Below are 20,640 nucleotides of genomic sequence, written 5' to 3'. Positions count from 1 at the left end.
TCGCAGGGCCACTCCCTGCCTCCATGGCCCGCCGCAGATCACCCAGGTGGCCCTGTAGCACCATGGCAGCCACATCCTCCACCCGCACCCAGCAACATCATCTGCACGCGTCAGGGCGCAAAGGCAGAGTCTTGTCCCTGCTGCCTGGCTGCCATGTTCTTGGCTTTGCTGCTCCATGAGGGCCAGGCCCGGGGGTGACTCTCTGGGGGGAGGCTGCTGTGAGGAGGAGGCTGTGGAGGGAGGCGGGGCTGGAGTAACGGCGCATGCCCACAGAGAGGGCTCTGAGTGCCGCCTCTGGAATGCGTGTCATAGGTTTGCCACCACTGACTTAGATCATTCATTCATTCAGATTTAGACCATTTATTGGAAGTAGATTCCAGGCTGATTCCTCTCTTGACTCCACCCCCAGTTTTAAACCATTTTAAAAACTTTGGAACCTTCAGGAAGACGGAATAATAAAACGGAGTGACTCAGATGGAATGCCAAATCCTGATCCTGAAAAAGGATGAGTGACCGTTTGGCATCCAGAAGTCCCAGGAAAGTTCAGGAAAGAGCTGCAGGTGCTGTGAATTCAGCTGTAACACTTTTTTACACGATGTAAAAAAGATGTTGAGACTCTAGAAAGAGTGCAGAGAAGAGCAACAAAGATGATTAGGGGACTGGAGGCTAAAACATACAAAGAACGGTTGCTGGAATTGGGGATGTCTCTAGTTTAAGGAAGAGAAGGACGAGGGGGGACAGAATAGCAATGTTACAATCTCTCAGAGGCTGCCCCAAAGAAGAGGGAGTCAAGCTCTTCTCCAAAGCTCCCGAAGGCAGGACAAGAAGCAACGGATGGAAACTAATCAAGGAGAGAAGCAACCTGGAATTAAGGAGAAACTTCCTGACAGAAGAATTAACCAGTGGAACAGCCTGCCTCCAGAAGCGGTGAATGCTCCAACACTGGAAGTTTTCAAGAAGAAACTGGACAGCCATTTGTCCGAAATGGTGTAGGGTTTCCTGCCCGAGCAGGGGGTTGGACTAGATGACCTCCAAGGTCCCTTCCAACTTTACTACTACTACTACTACTACTACTACTACTGCAACATTATTACTACTATTGCTACTACTACTACTACTACTACCAAAGTCTGTGTGGGGATGGAGGAAGAGGAAGGCTTATCTTAGCCCCCATCCAAGCCCTCCCCCCCCATGAAAAACAGTGGGACATTAGGCATCCATTTCTGGCTGGTTGGTTGTTGCAATTTTAAAAGCATGCAAGAAAAAAAGTCTGCATAATCTCAGGTTGAAAGCTTTCTTCTGGTTTAGTGCCAGGTAAATAAACCCCACATTCTTAGGTTCCCATCTTTCTCTGCCCTGCAACATTTTCAGGTGAGGATAAAACTGTGATCTGCCTGCAGAATAAGTCCACAAACCGTTCAGATGCCCCAGCATGGCTGGTTCCAAAGCCAGAAGGATTTAGAAGACGCAAGAAAGAGCCTCTGTATCTATTTCATAAGAAATGTGTGTGCTGAGAAGATATCCCAGCTTGAGTACAACTGCAAAACGCACACATAATATACGACTCGACAATGTTGTGGTATTTCATCCAGGAAACAATTTACATTTGAAGTATCTTAACTGCGCAATTGAAACATCCTCTCCAAAATTAAATTATTCAGCTGCCATACATCAGCACCCTCTGGTGTTCAAAATATGTCTGAGGCCCTTTTTGACTCTCAGGTTATGTTTAAGCACAATATGTATAATTACAATATGCAAAGTATTGTTAAATACTTACTGAGCACCGAGGCGTGCTGACGCTGAATACAAATATTTGTTTGTTCACGGCATAATAAGGAAGATTAAAAAATAGGATGGAAGCTTCTCATATCAAGAAAAATGATCAGGAAAGCGGGAACAGTCAGAATTAAGAGCAAATAGTAGATTAACGTTAAACAACACACATTTTAAAAAGTAATGACCCCAAAAGGGGAAAAATTAATTCTAATGTACAGGCAGGGAAGATCGAAAAGGATTGGGTTTACAGGTAGTAACCCTCCTCTAATGCAGTGGTTCTCAGTTCGACCCCAAATGGGGTCCCGACCCACAGGTGGAGAACCACTGCTCTAATGACTGCAACTCAGCTCACAATTTTGGTCATGACAGTCTTATATGGGTCACTACCTCACCATGCCTGGTTTTATGGCTATCATTAAGCAAATGCAACAGTCGTAAAGCCAGCACTGCAGTCATTAAGCGAACACTGCAGTTGTTAAGAGAACAAAATGCCAGCGTCAACGCTGCTAACCTCGGATGTTTTTGCTTTGACAACAGATGGAGATGCAGCCCTTTTCTTCTTATGTTTTACTCTTCGAGTTAGAGTTAGAGTTAGATGATGCTGGGGGGAGGAATATGCATGAGAGTTTAGCTCAGTGTTTCTCAACCTTGACAATTTTAAAGCATGTGGACTTCAACTCCCAGAATTCCACAGCCAGCATTGCTGGCTGTGGAATTCTGGGAGTTGAAGTCCACATGCCTTAAAATTGTCAAGGTTGAGAAACACTGGTTTAGCTAGACATAACAATACTGGACCTAGTGTGAGAACCAAGGTTATTGAAATAAGAGATGATAAGGATTGGCCAGGCTGGAGAACTGGAGGGAAAACCTGCATTTCAAGCTAATTGGAAAATGTGATTTATGACTATGAATTGGGGGAGGGAATCGTGTCTGATACTATGTGCCCAGGGGAGGGGAATCCAGTTTTTGGCTTGGATTATGTAGTGCCGATATTACGCTACTTGAATAAAAGATTCTTTAAGGTAAACAATGCCTCGAATTTCTTTGAAGAGTTTCATCTGTCGGAACCATGACAGCCAGTTTCTAGCAAAAACACCGTGAATTGTGGTCATATGATTGCAAGACCCTGCTCATGTAAACATGAGCCAATTGCCGGGTACCCAAAATGCAGTCATCTGACTGGGGGGGGGGCTGAACATCAGAAGCTGGTATCTGGGTGGTGGGTGGCTTTTTCGGGATCCATCATAATTTCGGCCACTAAGTGACTGGTCTTTAAGACAAGGACTACTACCCCTGTGTTAGCACCTAAAGCAGGCCTCCTAAAATGTGCGGAGAAGGAAGCATTTGAAAGAGGGCTGCAGACTTGCTTCCCAAGCTGCCGTGTAATCAACTCCCCTACTATACACTTCAGTGATCACACAGAACGATTTTGAGTCGGGACGTTCACAGGCTCACTGAGCCTTATGTGAAGAAGTCCTTCCTTCCATCGGTCCAAAATCCTCCACTAACCATTCACGGGATGAATCTAGATTGTAGTATTAGGAGCAAGGCAGGAAAACAAATATTTCTAATTTCATTTATCTACACTCACCATTCTTTCCTCACAACCATCCCCCAAGAAATGCTGTTTAAGGCAGGGGTCCCCAACGTTGGCCACTTTGAGGACTTGTGGACTTCAACTCCCAGAATTCCCAGAATTCCCAGAATTCCCCAGCCAGCCATGCTCGCTGGGGAATTCTGGGAGTTGAAGTCCACAAGTCTTAAAGTTGCCAAGGTTGAGGACCCCTGCTTTAATGCCAAGAAAGGGATGGCGAAGAGCAGCTGTAGAGACTGCTCAATCTTATAATAATAATAATAATAATAACAACAACAACAACAATAATAATAATGATGAGAAAGAACTGGAGAAGATAACAAAATACAAAGACCTACAAACAGAAATAGAAAGACTGTGGCAAAAGCAAGCAAGGGTAGCACCAATAGTCATAGGCTCCTTGGGTGCAATCCCAAAACAACTGAAGCACCACTTGAACACCATTGGCATTGACACATTCGCTATTAGTCAATTGCAAAAGGCGGCCTTACTAGGAACTGCTTCCATCCTGTGACGAGATCTGTAATACCATCAAACATCCACATCTGCCTATCCCAGGTCCTGGGTAAGGACTCGATAGGTAGACAAAATGCCAAATCTAGTCTGAACATCTGGCTGATTGTGCAATGATCCATAATAATAATAATAATAATAATAAAAATAAAAAATTGGATATGCAGTCGTGGCAATTCTTACAATCTTACCTTCTTGATTGACCGGCGCTTCTTGCTCTGAAGAAAGTCATTACAGACCTTGGGGGGAAGAGATACTCTTGACCCCCCCCCCAAGAAAAGCAGGCAACGTTTGTTCGTTTTAATGCTAGTCAACTTATTCAACTACAATGATACCTTCATACTCAACTGCCTTGAAACTCACTGGTTGCTCAACGCATTTGGAGGTGGAAATTTTGTCCTGCTGCTCACGGTTCGTTTGGTACTCAACGCACAAGCTGGAACTTGTCGGTACCAGCTGCCTTGTGACTCACAATGTTATTCCTTATGGGGAAAATGTGTTTGGTACTCCTTGTTTTTGGTACTCCTCGTTTTTGGTACTCATTATGCCTCCCGGAACCAACGAATGAGGAGTTCACGAGTAATCCTCAACTTACAACCATTCATTTAGTGAGCGCTCAAAGTTTCACTGGCACCGAAAAAAGGGACTTATGACCAGTTTTCACATTTATGACCACTGCAGCGTCCCCCTGGTCACGTGATCAAAATTTGGGGTGTTTGGCAACCAGCCTGTATTTATGACCATTGCGCAGCCCTGGGCGCCTGTGATCACCGTCTGTAACCTTCCCACATGGCTTCCAGCAAGCAAAGGCACCGGGAGAAGCCAAACTCCCTTCACAAGTGCAAATGGGGCAAAACTCACTTAACATCTGCCTTGCTTAGCAACAAAAAATTTGGGCTCAATTGTGGTTGTAAGTCCTTCCAAAAGTGTTTGTAAAGATGTCCACCAACCTAGAGCAAGTATATTTACTAAGCAGGTCAAGTTAACCAATCTCTTTTTGTGATGATCTAAATTATGATAAGCAGGAGAAAGGAGGGTTCCACTGCTCTGACCAGCCAGTTGTAGGGCTTTTACCCAAAAAGAGGCTTTTTGTTCAACTAGCTAGGAAACCTGAGAATTTTGTTAAGATTACCGCGATGTAAAAAAGATGCTGAGACTCTAGAAAGAGTGCAGAGAAGAGCAACCAAGATGATTAGAGGACTGGAGGCTAAAGCATATAAGGAACGGTTGCTGGAATTGGGAATGTCTAGTTTAAGGAAGAGAAGGATGAGGGGGGACAGGACAGCAGCCTTCCAGTATCTCAGGGGCTGCCCCAAAGAAGAGGGAGTCAAGCTATTCTCCAAGGCACCTGAAGGCAGGACAAGAAGCAACAGGTGGAAACTCATCAAGGAGAGAAGCAACCTGGAACTAAGGAGAAACTTCCTGACAGTGAGGACAATTATCCAGTGGAACCACCTGCCTCCAGAAGCGGAGAATGCTCCAACACTGGAAGTTTTTAAGAAGAGACTGGACAGCCATTTGTCCGAAATAGTATAGGGTTTCCTGCCTGAGCAGAGGGTTGGACTGGATGACCTCCAAGGTCCCTTCCAACTTTATTATTATTATTATTATTATTATTATTATTATTATTATTATTATTATTACCTTTATTGTCCTTTTCCTGGCACACCTCAAAATGAATTTCCGATGCACCACTCTCAAAAGAAGGAAAGCAACCAAGAAAATAGGGTCACCCTCCCAAGGATAACAATAACATAATAACAGCAGCAGCAGCCCAAAGTGCCGCGTTATACAAAAATGACACCAAAACCCGTACGTGTGTGTGTATCACGGTACGTTTTGAATCATGGTGGAAAAAAGAGTCTTCGGAGTTAATAAGGTTGACACTGTATGGCACAGTGTTATGACAGAATCTGCTTGTTCTGTTTTCATGACTAAATGTAATTGTTCAGTGTGTAACACCTACCTGTTTGTGGGGATGGTAAAGCTAAAAGAAAGCAACTGATTCCAAAAGGGGTCGTTCTCGGAGATGGCCTCTCGCCCGGTCAGTTTCTTCAAATATTCGTTTTCTGGAAGGTCATGAATGCTGCTGCTTGCTGCTCCCATCTTCTCCTCAATCCAGTCTGCACTTTTCAGGGTTTCATGTCACGGACGAAAAGCCTGCAACCAGGTGGAGGAGACGGAGAATACAATAACGTCGTCACCTACAGCCTGTCTGGAATTATATATACGAAGTGCTATAAAAACGAACGTTATAAAACCACAATGCAGAGCACCAAGTCAGAAATCTCAAGACGCTTTCTGGAAAAAAAAAAATTAAGCTCAAGTACTTGGCAGAAAATATGGAAGGCAATAAAGGAGAATATTCGTAGCTCAGGGTTGAAATGAGGGATCCCTGGTTCTCTCTGAGCTTGGTTGTTTTCTTGCAGATGTTTCATTACCTGACTAGGTAACATCTTCAGTACTAGAAGGGAATGAAGATTGGAGGAGGAGGAGGAGGAGGAGGAGGAGGCGGAGGAGGAGGAAGAAGAAGTTCCAACACTGGAAGTTTTTAAGAAGAGACTGGACAGCCATTTGTCTGAAATGATATAGGGTTTCCTGCCTGAGTAGGGGGTTGGACTAGATGACCTCCAAGGTCCCTTCCAACTTTATTATCATTATTATTATAAAAAGCGTCCACAAAGCAAGATGGAGCGATGACATCAGCAAGTATTTTGGGCCCAGCTGGCAAAGGAACCATTTTGGTTGGAAACACGTGCGAAAGGCCTTCGTCCTGCAGCGGACGGCCAATGGCTAGAACGATGAATGTGAGTTTACAAGCAGCATGCTTAACCATCATGTTCTATTCAGAACAGAGATTCTTAGCTGTCATTTATGAATACTCTGGTATAAAAGAGAACAAAAGCTTGTCATATTTAATTGAAATTTAGAACGTGTGTGGATTAAAAAAAGAAACGGAGATCGCACAATTAATCTCTACCCATCGGTCAGGAATCTACACTTCTGGGATATGCAAGCACTTAGCTAGATTAGCTAACATTCTCTGGCAGACTTAGCGACGTTTCCTGCATTATTCTTTAAGAGATCTGAAGTTCCTAAAGGCATGAAACTGATGGAAATGCAACCCCCCCCAAGAATTCCTAGAAGGTTATCATATGGATTTTATATCCAAACCAAGCACATGTATTGCAATTCTAAAAGGCTTGTGTAGTTAACATAATGTCAGTTCTAAGAGCACGGTTGTCATCTATTAAATCATAGAAGAATCAAACATACAGATTTTAATCTCAATGTCTGGTTGAGATCATCCAAGGAGGAAGATTCAATACTATGATGTTCAATAAATATTTCATAGAGGCTTATTGGTCTTCACCAACACAAATTCTCTTGGAAAGAGAAACAAGCAAAAAAATTAAGGCACAAAGTGCCCGACTTTCAATTAAACATAGAGGCTCTGTTCTGCGTTGCTCCAATGTTGATATGCCGTACGGGGCACCGTGACCTAGCAGTTAAGACCCTGGGCTTATTGATCGAAAGGTCGGTGGTTCGAGACCCAAGGATCGCACAATGGGATGGGCACCCGTTCCTGCCCCGCTTCCCAGCCACCGAGCAATTTGAAAGCCTGTAGATAAATAGGTACCACTTTGGTAGGAAGGTAACAACATTCTCTGTGCCTCGGCGTGTAATTATGCCGACCACGGAAGAGTCTTTGGACAGTGCTGGTCCCTCAGCAAGGAAATGGAGATTTATTATCAAATATGACTGGATAGAGGTAACCTCTCCCTTTACACATTATACCACACAGTTACAGTCTGTGTAATTCTCAAATTCTTTTCCATCTAAAGCAAGGGTCTTCAAACTTGGCCACTTTAAGACTTGTGGACTTCAACTCCCAGAATTCCTCAGCCAGCCCTCAGGGCTCGCTGAGGAATTCTGGGAGTTGAAGTCCACAAGTCTTAGTGGCCAAGTTTGAAGACCTTTGATCTAAAGTAAGGGTCTTCCAACTTGGCCCTTTTATGACTTGTGGACTTCAACTCCCAGAATTCCTCAGCCAGCAGTGCCTGGCTGAGGAATTCTGGGGGTTGAAGTCTACATGTCATAAAAGGGCCACATTTGAAGACTCTTGATCTGAAAGAAAGCCAAGAACCAATATGAGTTTCTGTGCATGAATAAAGCCAAGGGAATAAAGCTTTGCTTCTTTTTTTTTAAATGGGACACAGAGATAAAGCAAGAGTAGCTGCATTTTCCTCATTATGGTTTGGGTGAGGTTCAAAGGAAGCAAATATCTGAAGTCAGAGAAGATCACATCTGGAATGACGAGGGAGAATTTTAAACCCCTTTGGGACCCAAAGTAATCATAAAGGTGTACAAAAACCTTACATACAACAACACTGTGGCACACACCTCTTGAAGCATACGGTTAAACCTAATACTATTCCAGCAGATTAAATTAACAGAATTGTTTGAGAGAATATGAATGAGAAATTCACTTATTTGCTTTCTGTAAAAGTATGATATAACAAAAAAAGGTGGCCGGGCTACTTAGAAGAGAAAACCAACAATAAATTTGTGAAGTCCGCAAAAAGCCAGAAAGCAAATGTTTAATTTCAATAGACACCTTAAACATGCTATTTTATTGCTATGTTTCAGCGTGGCAATGGACAGATGTTTCTTATACAAACATCCTATTTGAATAACATAAAATTTTTATATATACCCCCCAAAACCCACCCTTACCTTCTGAACTTCAAATTGTCTTGCTTGATGAATTTCAGTCTTCCTGTAGAAGAAAACAACAACTATAAGATGGGTATTATGGAGTTAATAAAGCAGCACGGTCAAGCTTTCACTCTTAATTATTTCAGTCAACATCTGTATGCGGAAGGTCATCCTCACAAACAGTCCACAATTGCTAGGTGGTTAATGAGTAACTTTTTTTAACACTCTTAATGCATCCTGATGCAAGCAGTTTAATGCTAATGCAAACATCCGCCATCAGCCACGGATGTGAAAGTGTCAAAGGCCTTTTGTCAAGGTATGTAAAAGAATTCTAGAAGCTAATTTAAATAACGTATCCACTGCAGTATCTCTACATCTCCCATATTGTGCAAGGAAGTTGTAGTGCTTGGGTATATATATCCACAGGAGAGCTGCAAATAAAATTACCATAGAGCAGGGGTTCTCAACCTTGGCAACTTTAAGACTTGTGGACTTCAACTCCCAGAATTCCTCAGCCAGCTTTGCTGGCTGAGGAATTCTGGGAGTTGAAGTCCACAAGTCTTAAAGTTGCCAAGGTTGAGAACCCCTGCCATACAGGCAGTCCTTAACTTACAACCATTTCTTTAGTGACTGTTCAAAGTTACAGTGGTGCTGGAAAAAGTGACCCATGACTGTTTTTCACACTTGCTGGGGAATTTGGGTAACTGAAGTTCATACATCTTAAAGCAGCCAAGGTTAAGAAACCCTGTTTTAGACTTCAAGCCCAAAATCTTAATTTTACAGCCCCAAACTTGTTTGCTAAATCACTTTGCAAAATTAGTTTTTGTGAGCAATAGGCTGCCAATCCCTGGAATGGAGGGTGAACAATTTTTACAATAAAGTGGTTCTACCTTTCTGGGGAAAAAAAATAAGCTTGGTGATTGGAATGTGTTGGTTATTAACATCCAGCATCTTTTAACTCTCTTCTTTGCTCCGTAGTACCAAGAAATGCAACCTCAGGCCAAAAAGAAAAAAACAAAAAGCTTCAAAGAGTTTAGTTTAAAATGTACAGCAAGAACTGTTGAATATATATTACAAATTGAATCCAAATAACACGCCTAGAACTGCAGGCTAAATTTGGTAAAGAACACTGCATCTAAAACCTGTTCTAGGAGTTTATGCATTTAGCATTCTAGATGCCATATATACCAGGGTTTCTTGGCCATTTGGTGTGGACCAACTGCCTTGCTGGCAGGAGAATTCATACATGCACACATTATATATATATGTATATATGTATAGAGATAGGTAGGTAGTAGGTAGGTAGGTAGGTAGATAGATACAGAGAGCTAGATAGATACAGATATAGACAGACAAACAGACAGACAGATAGATATACAGATACAGATATATAGATTATAGATAGAGAGAAATAGATAGATAGGGATATTTAGAGATAGATAGATAGATAGATAGATAGATAGATAGATAGATAGATAGATAGATAGATAGATACATAGATAGATTAGATATATATATATATAGATTTTATATATAGAGAGAGAGATACAGAGAGATAGAGATGGATGGATGGATGGATGGATGGATGGATGGATGGATGGATGGATAGATATAGAGATAGATATAGAGATAGATAGATATAGAGATAGATAGATAGATAGATAGATAGATTAGATATATATAGATTATATATAGAAAGAGATACAGAGAGATAGAGATGGATGGATAGATAGATATATAGAGATAAATAGATATAGAGATACAGAGAGATATAGATATAGATAGATAGATAGATACAGAGAGAGAGAGATACATAGAGATATTTAGATAGATAGATATAGAGATAGAAAGATAGATATAGATATATAGATTAGAGAAAGAGAGAGAGAGGAAAGAGAGAAAGAGAGAGAGGGAGAGGAAAAGAGAGAGAGAGAGGAAAGAGAGAAAGAGAGACAGAGATAAACACCAGTTCTGTTTTGCATGTAAGGAATTACTGCAATATCACACAGATGCAGGCAGTTCTGATGCCTCTTAGATTCATTACATCAGCCACATGATTGACATACTTAAATACCTTGAATACCATTTTTCCAGATCTGCAAGTATGAATGTTATTTTTACTGATAACTTAACATTTGATTATGGCCGAGTTAAAGAACTAAGTGTAGGTTGTCCTCAACTTACGACCACAATTGAGCCCAAAGTTTCTGCTGTTAAGCGAGACGTTTATTAAGTGAGTTCTGTCCCATTTACGACAGTTGTTAAGTGAATCGCTGCAGTCACTAAGTTGCTGTAGTCAAGTTATAGAACTGCATTCCTGAGCAAGCAATCCTTAAATAAAAAGGGCCATCTTGAACCAATCAGCACTTCCTGTCATGGATCCCATTTCCTTCCTTTGGAATTTATTTATTTTATTTTTTCTAAATTCAGCATGTGGCTGCAACAAGACCTCCTGTGGGGTGTTTGGGCTGGGAAGCCACAGGAATGCCAGCCGGGAACCCTTGGCAACCAGCTCCCGGGTCTGTGGGCGTCATTTTTGCCAGGAGGAGTGGAGGGTTGGGAGGGAGGATTTATTCATTCAATTTTTAGTCTCTAAACATTTTATTTACAGCAAATGGGGAATGAACACTTAGGTCTGGGGGCCACCAAGTCTCCGTCACTTGAGGGAACAGGGGCGCGGGGAGGCCCTCCGTGGTTTCCATGATTTTACGAACAACTTTTACGGCAGCAAGGAAAGTACTACCTCAGGGGTCTTCAGACTTGGCCCTTTGATGACTGGTGGACTTCAACTCCCAGAATTTCTCAGTCGGCCATTTTGATGAAACTCCGGGCTTGGATCCAAATAGGGATCTTCAAACTTGGCCCTTTAATAACTGGCGGACTTCAGCTCCCAGAATTCCTCAGCCAGGCAACCGTGCCTGGCTGAGGAATTCTGGGAGTTGAAGTCCACCAGTCCTCAAAGGGCCAAGTTGGAAGACCCCTGTATTATGTTATGTACACATACTGTGAGTTAAACTAGAGTGGGATTTATGTTTCACAGTTCTGCTCTGAAAGTGCCAGCATTGCTTGCTTAAACAGAAAGAAGCTAAAACCTCTGATGATGGGGGGTGTTTGGTTTTTATTCCCCCCCCCCCGGTCTGCTGGGTGGTTGCAGCAGGTTTTGGTCCCTTCACCTGACCCTGGGACACTGTGACCGTCATAAATATGAATCAGTTGCCAAGCATCTGAAGGTAAATCACAAGACCCTGGAGAGGCTGCAACATTCCAGCTGATCGGCGCTTCTTCTGGGCTCAGCAGAAGCGCCAGGATCAGTGCTGAGCTCCAGCTGGAGCCTGGTGCTGATCCTGGCGCTTCCGCTGAGCCCTGACAGCCCTGCAGCTCCAGCCGTCTCTCGCTCAGGCTTGTGCGGTGCTGCCACCGGTTCAGCTCATTCCCCTCCCCCCCCCGCTACCATTTTTCTGGGATGGTCGCGTACTACCTGCCAGGTGCCAATGGACCACAGGTGGTACCTGTACTACTGGTTGAAAAGCCCTGCATTAGGGGGCTGGAGGCTTAAACATATGAGGAACGGTTGCTGGAATTGGGTCTGCCTATTTTAATGAAGAGAAGGACGAGGGGGGACAGGATAGCAGTCTTCCAGTATCTCAGGGGCTGCCCCAAAGAAGAGGGAGTCAAGCTGTTCTCCAAAGCCCCTGAAGGCAGGACAAGAAGCAACGGGTGGAAACTCATCAAGGAGAGAAGCAACCTAGAACTAAGGAGAAACTTCCTGATAGTCAGAACAATTAACCAGTGGAACTACCTGCCTCCAGAAGCGGTCAATGCTCCAACACTGGAAGTTTTTAAGAAGAGACTGGACAGCCATTTGTCTGAAATGGAATAGGATTTTCTACCTGAGCAGGGGGTTGGACTAGAAGACCTCCAAGGTCCCTTCCAACATTATTATTATTATTATTATTGTTGTTTCAAGAATTCAACCTCTTGTCCATGGGATAATCAAAACATTCCAAAGGGAAGACCAAGCCCGCCTTCTGCAGGGGGTCATTGCTAAAATGCAAAGCTAGGGTCCGTCTGCAGAAGCAAAGCCCTAACCCTAAGCCCAAGCCTGATCCAATTTCCCAATCAGTACTGAACAAGGTACAACCCAGCGGGAAAGTGCTGGAAGCAACAATGAAGCAGAAGAAGTAAGTGAGGAGGACGCAGAAATTGCAGATATTCTGAAACAGGGGAATGTCATCATTTGATAATGCAAGTAAAGTCGTTTGCTTTGGAAAAATGCTCAGGTCTGCTGAGGGGCATGGCCACCGTTGAGTGTGCTTCCTCCGCTCGCCTTCATACAAAGAATAAGAAACAGACTAAGACTGACTCTTTTTCAGAAAGAATGATCAAACCAGGAGAAAACCATACATACGTAAATGTATTGATTTTGTATGATTTTCCTGTGTTTTCGCTGTGTGTGTGTTTCTGTATGAAATTCTCTAATAAAAGCTGTACAATATGTCAGGGCTTTTCAACCAGGGGTACGGGTACCACCTGTGGTCCATTGGCCCCTGGCAGGGGGTACACGACCATCCTAGAAAAGGGGTAGCGGGGGAGGGGAATGAGCTGAACCGGTGGCAGCACCGCACAAGCCTGAGCGAGAGACGGCTGGAGCTGCAGGGCTGTCAGGGCTCAGCGGAAGCGCCAGGATCAGTGCTGCTTTCCAGCTGATTGGAGCTTCTTCGGGGCTGTCAGGGCTCAGTGGAAGTGCCAGGATCAGCGCCAGGCTCCAGCTGGAGCTCAGAGCCGATCCTGGTGCTTCTGCTGAGCCCTGAAGAAGCACCAATCAGTTAGAAAGCAGCACTGATCCTGGCGCTTCTGCTGAGCCCTGAAGAAGCACCAATCAGCTGGAAAGTAGCGCTGATCCTGGTGCTTCTGCTGAGCCCAGAAGAAACGCCGATCAGCTGGAATGTTGCAGCCTCTCCAGGGTCTTGTGATTTACATTCAGATGCTTGGCAACCGATTCATATTTATGACGGTCACAGTGTCCCAGGGTCATGGGAAGGGACCAAAACCTGCTGCAACCACCCAGCAGACGGGGGGGGGGGGAATAAAAACCAAACACCCCCCCCACCCCACCCCCGCTGCCAATCCTCAACAGAAATGCTCACAACAATGGAAACCTCGGACAGGAGGAAGAGTGCCGCCGGGCGGGCAGGCAGGTGTCTTGCTCGGCTGTGGCTTGGGGGTCACTTTTTCCAGTGCCATTGCAACTTCGAACAGTCACTAAGCGAACTGTTGTAAGTGGAGGACTACCTGTACTTTATCACTTTTTTCCTTTTTTTTTTTTTTTTGGTCATCATGTTTTTGACACCTTGCTAGGCGACTGATGGTCCTCGGATGTTGCCATATCCTAAAAGTGGTACAATGGGGGAAAAGGTTGAAAAGCCCTGCAATATGTTGACCCCTTTCGTTCAGTCCCTTGGGAGGTGACCTTTCAGAGGTTTTACTCTATTTTAAAATGAACTAGTTTCCTCTCCCTGCAATGAATGTATACTATGCACTGACCTGGTAATAAGAGAAATGTTAGAAAAAAGAATGCTGCTATTTCTTGGCCCAGACTATTAATAGAATAGAATGGAGCTGGAAGGGACCTTGGAGGTCTTCTAGTCCAGCCCCCTGCTCAAGCAGGGGAACCTATACCATCTCAGACAAGTTTCTGTCTAGTCTCTTCTTGAAAATGTCCAGCGATGGGATGCCCACGATTTCTGAAGGCAACTTCTGTTCCACTGGTTAATTGTCCTCACTTGCAGGAAGTTTCTCCTTAATTCCAGGTTGTTACTCTCTTTGATCAGTTTCCAATCATTGTTTCTTGTCCTTCCCTCTGGTGCTCTGGTGAATAACCTGACCCCCTCCTCTTTATGGCAGCCCCTCAGATACTGGAACTCTGCTATCATGTCTCCCCTATTTCTTCCTTTCTTTAGATTAGCCAAACTCAAGTCCTGCAGCCGTTCTTCACATGTTTTAGTCTCCAGGCCTTAAATCTTCATAGTTTCCCTTATCTGAACTTTTTCCAAACTCTCAATGTCTTTTCTGTGATAAGGTGACCAAAATTGGGTGCAGTATTCCAGGTGTGGTTAAGATAACATAACACTATTAAGATAGTGTTATGCTAGAAAAGATAAGAGGTTTCAGCAATACATAGATAAGCCTCCTTTAATTGCTATTAAAGGGAGCACTACAAGGCATTCTCAAACTATATGTACTTTGTAAAGGTCTCATTCAAAAGATACAGGAAAACGATTGACGTTAAGCCAATTCTCGTGTCTCAAAGGTGATGGGTGACGTCTTGGATCAAGGAACTAGCAGAAGAGAACTACCATATATGCCGGCGTATAAGGCGACTTCCACAAGCATTAAAATTGGAGCCAAAGACGGCAGTCGTCGTATACGACGAGTTGTCTTATACGCCGGAAATACTGTTAGTTTCCGGCATGTAAGACGACGTTCTAGGAATGCGACTCGGCGCCAAAGACAGGGGTCATCTTATACGCCGGGTCGCCTAATACGCCGGCATATACGGTAATTAACACACCATGTAGATGATTACACTACACAACAGGCCGTCTTTCTAACGTGTTTTCCCGAAAGTAAAGCCTACCCTGAAAATAAGCCCTAGTTTGATTTTTGGGGGTGGGCCTAATATAAGCCCTACCCCCAAAATAAGCCCTAGTTTCGGGGCGGGGCGCACACCTAGAAACCAAGCTAGGGTGGGGGGTGGAGCTGCCCCACGCGCCCCGCACCCGCTTACCAGGCCTCCCATGAATTGACATCTGCCTCACCTCACTGACCCACTTCTTCTGGTCGGCATCCACCGGCCTGGATTTTGCTGTCAGAGGCTTTTCTGGAAGGCCTTTGCAGCCGAGACCTGAGCTATGGATTCAATCTGTAGCTCGGTTATCGGCTCCAGCAGCCTTCCAGAAAGGCCTCCGAGTGCAAAATGCAGGCGGGAGCTCCCTTCATCCCTTGCAGAATGAAGCTGCTCCTTCAGCTGCAGAAGAAGGGGGCTGGCTGGGGGGGGGGGAGGCTAACAGTACCGGAGGTGAGTGGAAAAGACACCCCCACCCCAAAAATAAGACCTGGCGCCTCTTTCGGAGGCAAAAAAATAAAAATAAGACCAGGTCTTATTTTTGAGGAAACACGGGTAATAGTAAACTGACAAATGTTTAGATATTTCCCACTCGATTTATAAACTGTACATAGCATTGAACAATGCAAAGCTTGTATGCACCACCCTTCACAATGTGCCCCAATTTTGCCACTGGCTTCGTTCGTTCTCAGATTTCAGCTACTGTATTAGATTTCTTCCAGCTCTCCTGTTGTGTTATTTACAAGTGGAAACGCCGAGTGCCGGGAATATGATCCTCACAATAATCCCCCAAGAAATGCTGTTTAAGGCAGGGGTCCCCAACCGTGGCCACTTTAAGACCTATGGACTTCAACTCCCAGAATTCCCCAGCCAGCCATGCTGGCTGGGGAATTCTGGGAGTTGAAGTCCACAGGTCTTAAAGTGGCCACGGTTGGGGACCCCTGGTTTAAGGGCAGTGTCTTTAAAAGGTAACATGTAGAAAGCATCCCGAAGTTGCTTTTCAAAAGGCGGCCGCTGCGGATGTTTGGAAGGCGAGCTCCGTCTTCCGCATCCGTTTTCACTCCACTGGGGGACCCTGGAAAGGGTCGAAAGTCGCCCTGTAGGGGTGACGAGCAAGGAGGGGACCCCCGCTTGATCGCGGGATGGCAGCAGCCCTTCCGCTCGATCGGGGGCAGTCTTCTAAACTGGCAGAGGAAAGACCGGCCATAGTAATATGGCCCGTCACTAGGCTGCAGATAGCCAAAGTCAAACTTATCACCAAGCATTTCGAAAGCAATGCGGATAAAACTGGCTGAGATCTGATCTTCTCTTTACCCTAAGTCAGTGATAACGAACCTTTTGGACACTGAGTGCCCAAACTGCAACCCAAAACCCACTTATGCATCGTCGGGTGCCGGGTGGGTGTGGCCCATTGGGTGGGCGTGGCTGCGGTGGTAACAGCAGACTGGGTGGGAGTAGAACAGCGGTTCTCAACCTGTGGGTCGCGACCCAATTTGGTTGAACTTCCTAGTCCAGTGGTTCTCAACCTTTTTAATGCCGCGACCCCAATTGGTTGTAAGTCGAGGACTACCCAACCGGTCGTAAGTCAAGGACTACCCATTTCACGGGGGTCGCCAAACAACGCAGTCCGCCATTTTTTCCCCCTTTTCCTTAGCTGTGCTACTCCCTTTTATTCTATTGGCTTTTGAAAGCCAATAGAATAGACTCTCTTGAATAGAGTCTAATTCTATTGGCTTTCAAAAGCCAATAGGAATTGTCCAGGCTGTCTCTGCCCTGCTGAGCCCGCCAAAAGTCCCATTCTGCAAACGGTGCTGCAAGTTGTCTGCAGCGAAGGCAAGCTGTCTGGAAGCTTCCACCCCTCCCTGCTGAGCAACTACTAAAAATGTAAGTAAAAGAGGGCCAGGGGTGGGAGGTGGGAGGCCGGCGGGCGCAGGGAGGGTTGCTGGCGCGCGTGGGGCCCGGCAGGTGCCTTACCTCCCTTGGGCTGGGTCAGCTGGTGGCCCAACCAGTGGTCGCCCTGCATTGTCCCTTGCCAACTACACCTCGGCCAGTGCAGGGGGCGGCACCATGCATGCGTGGCGCTCTCGGGCAGGGAAAGTCCTTGACCTATGACTGGTTGGGTAGTCCTCGACCTACGACCGGTTGGGTAGTCCTCGACTTACGACCAATTGGGGTCACGGCATTAAAAAGGTTGAGAACCACTGGACTAGAAAGTTCAATCAATCAATTCCAACTTTGCAAGATCTTTTTTTTCCCGCGAGAAGTTGAAATTTGCCTATTTGATTGAACCTTTTTTTTTTTGCGCACGGCGGCAGAGGCCTAAAGCGAAAAGGTTTTATAAAACCCAGCTGAAGGCTTAGGACTGGGGCGAAGGCACGCGTGCCCACAGCTCCCACCCTCTAAGAATAGCGGCGTTCAACTACCCAGGGGAATTAAAGCATTAAAAGAACAACTTTAATCTAATTGGATTTATATGTTCCTGAAACTTGGGGCACAAATGAACCCAGGCCACTTCAACTCTCATAAATACATGCCAGCTGCCAAGCGCCCAAATTTTGATCACACGGCCAGTCTGAAAATAGTTGCATACGTTTTGTTTAATCAATCTAATGAAGCTCCTGGCATAATATGATATTGTAAGGATTTCATTATACATAATCCTGCGTATCAGGATTCTAGGTAAACGATAACATCATTAACCTAAAATGCAATGCTATTTTTAAACAATTCACAACCATAATTGCAAAAGAATAGTCTCACAGATGCCACATGCAGTTTTAACCATGTCAAATCAGATGCCTTTTCTGTTTAAACTAATTATCAAGTGACTAAGCTAATTCTTTCTTTGCACAATCTGTCCTTGGAACAGATGATATAAGACTGTAAGGACAGAGATGTCACACCTTCTCCTAAGGGAACACATATTCATATTAAACCTCGTGTTTAAATGTTAAAAATAAAGATTTCTAGAATCTTAAAGAAGGAACTGGCAGCAACAGAAACGCAGCAAGTAGCAGAGAACGAAATATACAAAACATTGAAAATATTTGTTAAAGCAGCTTTGCGGCTTCTGGGGCTATGAAAACGGTTTTATATTTTCAAGCCTAAATGAGGAATACTTCACTAACCATCTAGAAAAAGCATTAGGTCAGTGGTTCTCCACCTGTGGGTGGGGACCCCATTTGGGGTCAAACGACCATTTCACGGGGGTCGCCAAACAAGGCTGTCCGCCATTTTTCCCCCCTTTTCTTTGGCCACGCCCCTGGCACCCGGTGATGTATAAGTGGTTGGGGGTCACCACAACATGGGGAACTGTATTATGGGGTCGTGGCATTAGAAAGGTTGAGAACCACTGCATTAGGTGATCAAGGAGAATTTTAAAAACTACGCACAGCAGAATTCTCACTTTTTCCAACTATTAAGAAAAACAGAAGATACGCTACAGAACAGAAAATATTACATACATGGGTTGGCATATAATTCGTAAAAACCCGCAGGTATATGGATTTGGAATATGGAATATGGAACATAGGAAGACATATAAATGCCCCCCCAAACAAGGTGCCAGGCTTTGAACCATCAACCCTGAACAGGATTCGCACCTGACAGGGCTGAGACTCCCTGTATAAAGGGGGTACAGCATCCTCCCCTCAGTGTGACTGCAGGTCCCACATAAAACCATCATGGCTACCTGTAAGTTGGTCCAGTATCTGATTTTTTTTTTTAATATAAACATGCTGTGCTTTAGTGGTTACAGGCCTAGATGTTGGCATTTGAACATAGATCTTTTTAACATTTATAATTTATTGTGTTTTACTAATCTAGGTGAAATGTTAATATATATTGCTAGACTATGTGACACATGCCATACACTAAATAAATTAAAAAACCCACATAGCAGGAAATGACTGAACACGGAGCATGCAGCTTTTGGGCAACCAGGAACTATATATATATATATATATATTTTTAAAATAAAATCAATACCAGAGTGGCTTAGGATCATATGAGTCATAAAAGTGACATCCTCGGAGGGATGAAATGGATTTCTTACCTGATTGGGGAGGGAGACTAACCAGTTTGGTCTAGTCCAGGGGTAGGCAACCTTGGCTCTTTTATGACTTGTGGACTTCAACTCCCAGAATTCCTGGGCCAGCTGAACATAAAAGAGCCAAGGTTGCCTACCCCTGGTCTAATCCAGGGCTTTTCAACCAGTGGTACAGGTACCACCTGTGGTCCATTGGCACCTGGCAGAGGGTATGCGACCATCCTAGAAAAGTGGTAGTGGGGAGGGGAATGAGCTGAACCGGTGGCAGCACCGCACAAGCCTGAGCGAGAGACGGCTGGAGCTGCAGGGCTGTCAGGGCTCAGCAGAAGCACCAGGATCGGCACCAGACTCCAGCTGGAAAGCAGCACTGATCCTGGTGCTTCTGCTGAGCCCAGAAGAAGCGCCGATCAGCTGGAATGTTGCAGCCTCTCCAGGGTCTTGTGATTTACATTCAGATGCTTGGCAACCGATTCATATTTATGACGGTCACAGTGTCCCAGGGTCATGTGAAGGGACCAAAATCTGCTGCAACCACCTAGAAGACGGGGGGGGGGGAATAAAAACCAAACACCCCACCCCACCCCACCCCTGCTGCCAATCCTCAACAGAAACGCTCACAACAATGAAAACCTCAGACAGGAGGAAGAGCGCCACTGGGTGGGCAGGCAGGCGTCTTACTCGGCTGTAGCTTGGGAGTCACTTTTTTCAGTGCCATTGTAACTTCAAACAGTCACTAAGCGAACTGTTGTAAGTTGAGGACTACCTGTAGTTTATCACTTTTTTCCTTTTTTTTTTTTTTTTTTTTTGGTCACCAAGTTTTTGACACCTTGCTAAGCGACTGGTGGTCCTCGGATGTTGCCATATCCTAAAAGTGGTACAATGGGTGAAAAGGTTGAAAAGCCCTGGTCTAGTCCATCAGGTTAGAAAGGGGGGGAAGATGGTGAGTTCAAGTCCTGCCTTAATCACGAAAGCCAGCTGGGTGATTTGGGGCCAGTCTCTCTCTCTCAGCCCAACCTGCCTCACAGGGTTCTTGTTGTGGGGGAAATAGGAGGAAGGGGGGTTGGATATGTTGGCCACTGTCAGTTATTTTTAAAAGTAATAAAGGCAGGATACAAATAAATACATAAAAAATAAAAATAACAGGAAGATAAGCCAGCCAGAGGTTTAACACACATGTACCTATTTTATGCAACAAACTCTCAAACATTCAAGACCACATATCGGTTCCCCAAAATTCTTTTATGGTAGGAAGAACCTGATTCTGAGATAAGGGATCTCCTTTCAACTACATTTCAGAAGGAAGCAAGAGGCTGATTTCTCTGGTTAATCATGGCTACCTACTGCCTTCACATTAACTTGGGG

At 44.7% G+C, this 20,640-nt stretch overlaps 1 protein-coding gene across 8 annotated transcripts in view; it reads right to left on the bottom strand.

Annotated features, from left to right (window-relative positions):
• DYM (dymeclin) overlaps positions 1 to 20,640 on the bottom strand; it is a 143,995-nt gene that overhangs the window by 121,362 nt on the left and 1,993 nt on the right. For 7 of the 8 annotated variants that reach the window (XM_039364096.1, XM_039364102.1, XM_039364103.1 and 4 more), the window contains exons 2-3: positions 8,624 to 8,666; positions 5,853 to 6,046 (exon numbers count right to left, since the gene is read on the bottom strand). In XM_039364096.1, coding sequence (XP_039220030.1) covers positions 5,853 to 5,992 — 140 coding nt within the window. In that variant the 5' untranslated portion in view covers positions 5,993 to 6,046; positions 8,624 to 8,666. Of the gene's footprint in view, positions 1 to 5,852; positions 6,047 to 8,623; positions 8,667 to 9,495; positions 9,516 to 20,640 lie in introns of those variants that run through there. The other variant, XM_039364101.1, reaches the window with a different exon arrangement.

Source organism: Crotalus tigris, unplaced genomic scaffold (assembly GCF_016545835.1).
Source record: "Crotalus tigris isolate CLP2741 ecotype Arizona unplaced genomic scaffold, ASM1654583v1 scf7180000019651.407290, whole genome shotgun sequence".
Lineage (NCBI taxonomy): Eukaryota > Metazoa > Chordata > Lepidosauria > Squamata > Viperidae > Crotalus > Crotalus tigris.
Note: the sequence above shows the minus strand (reverse complement) of the source record. Positions and strands in the feature narration are given on the sequence as shown.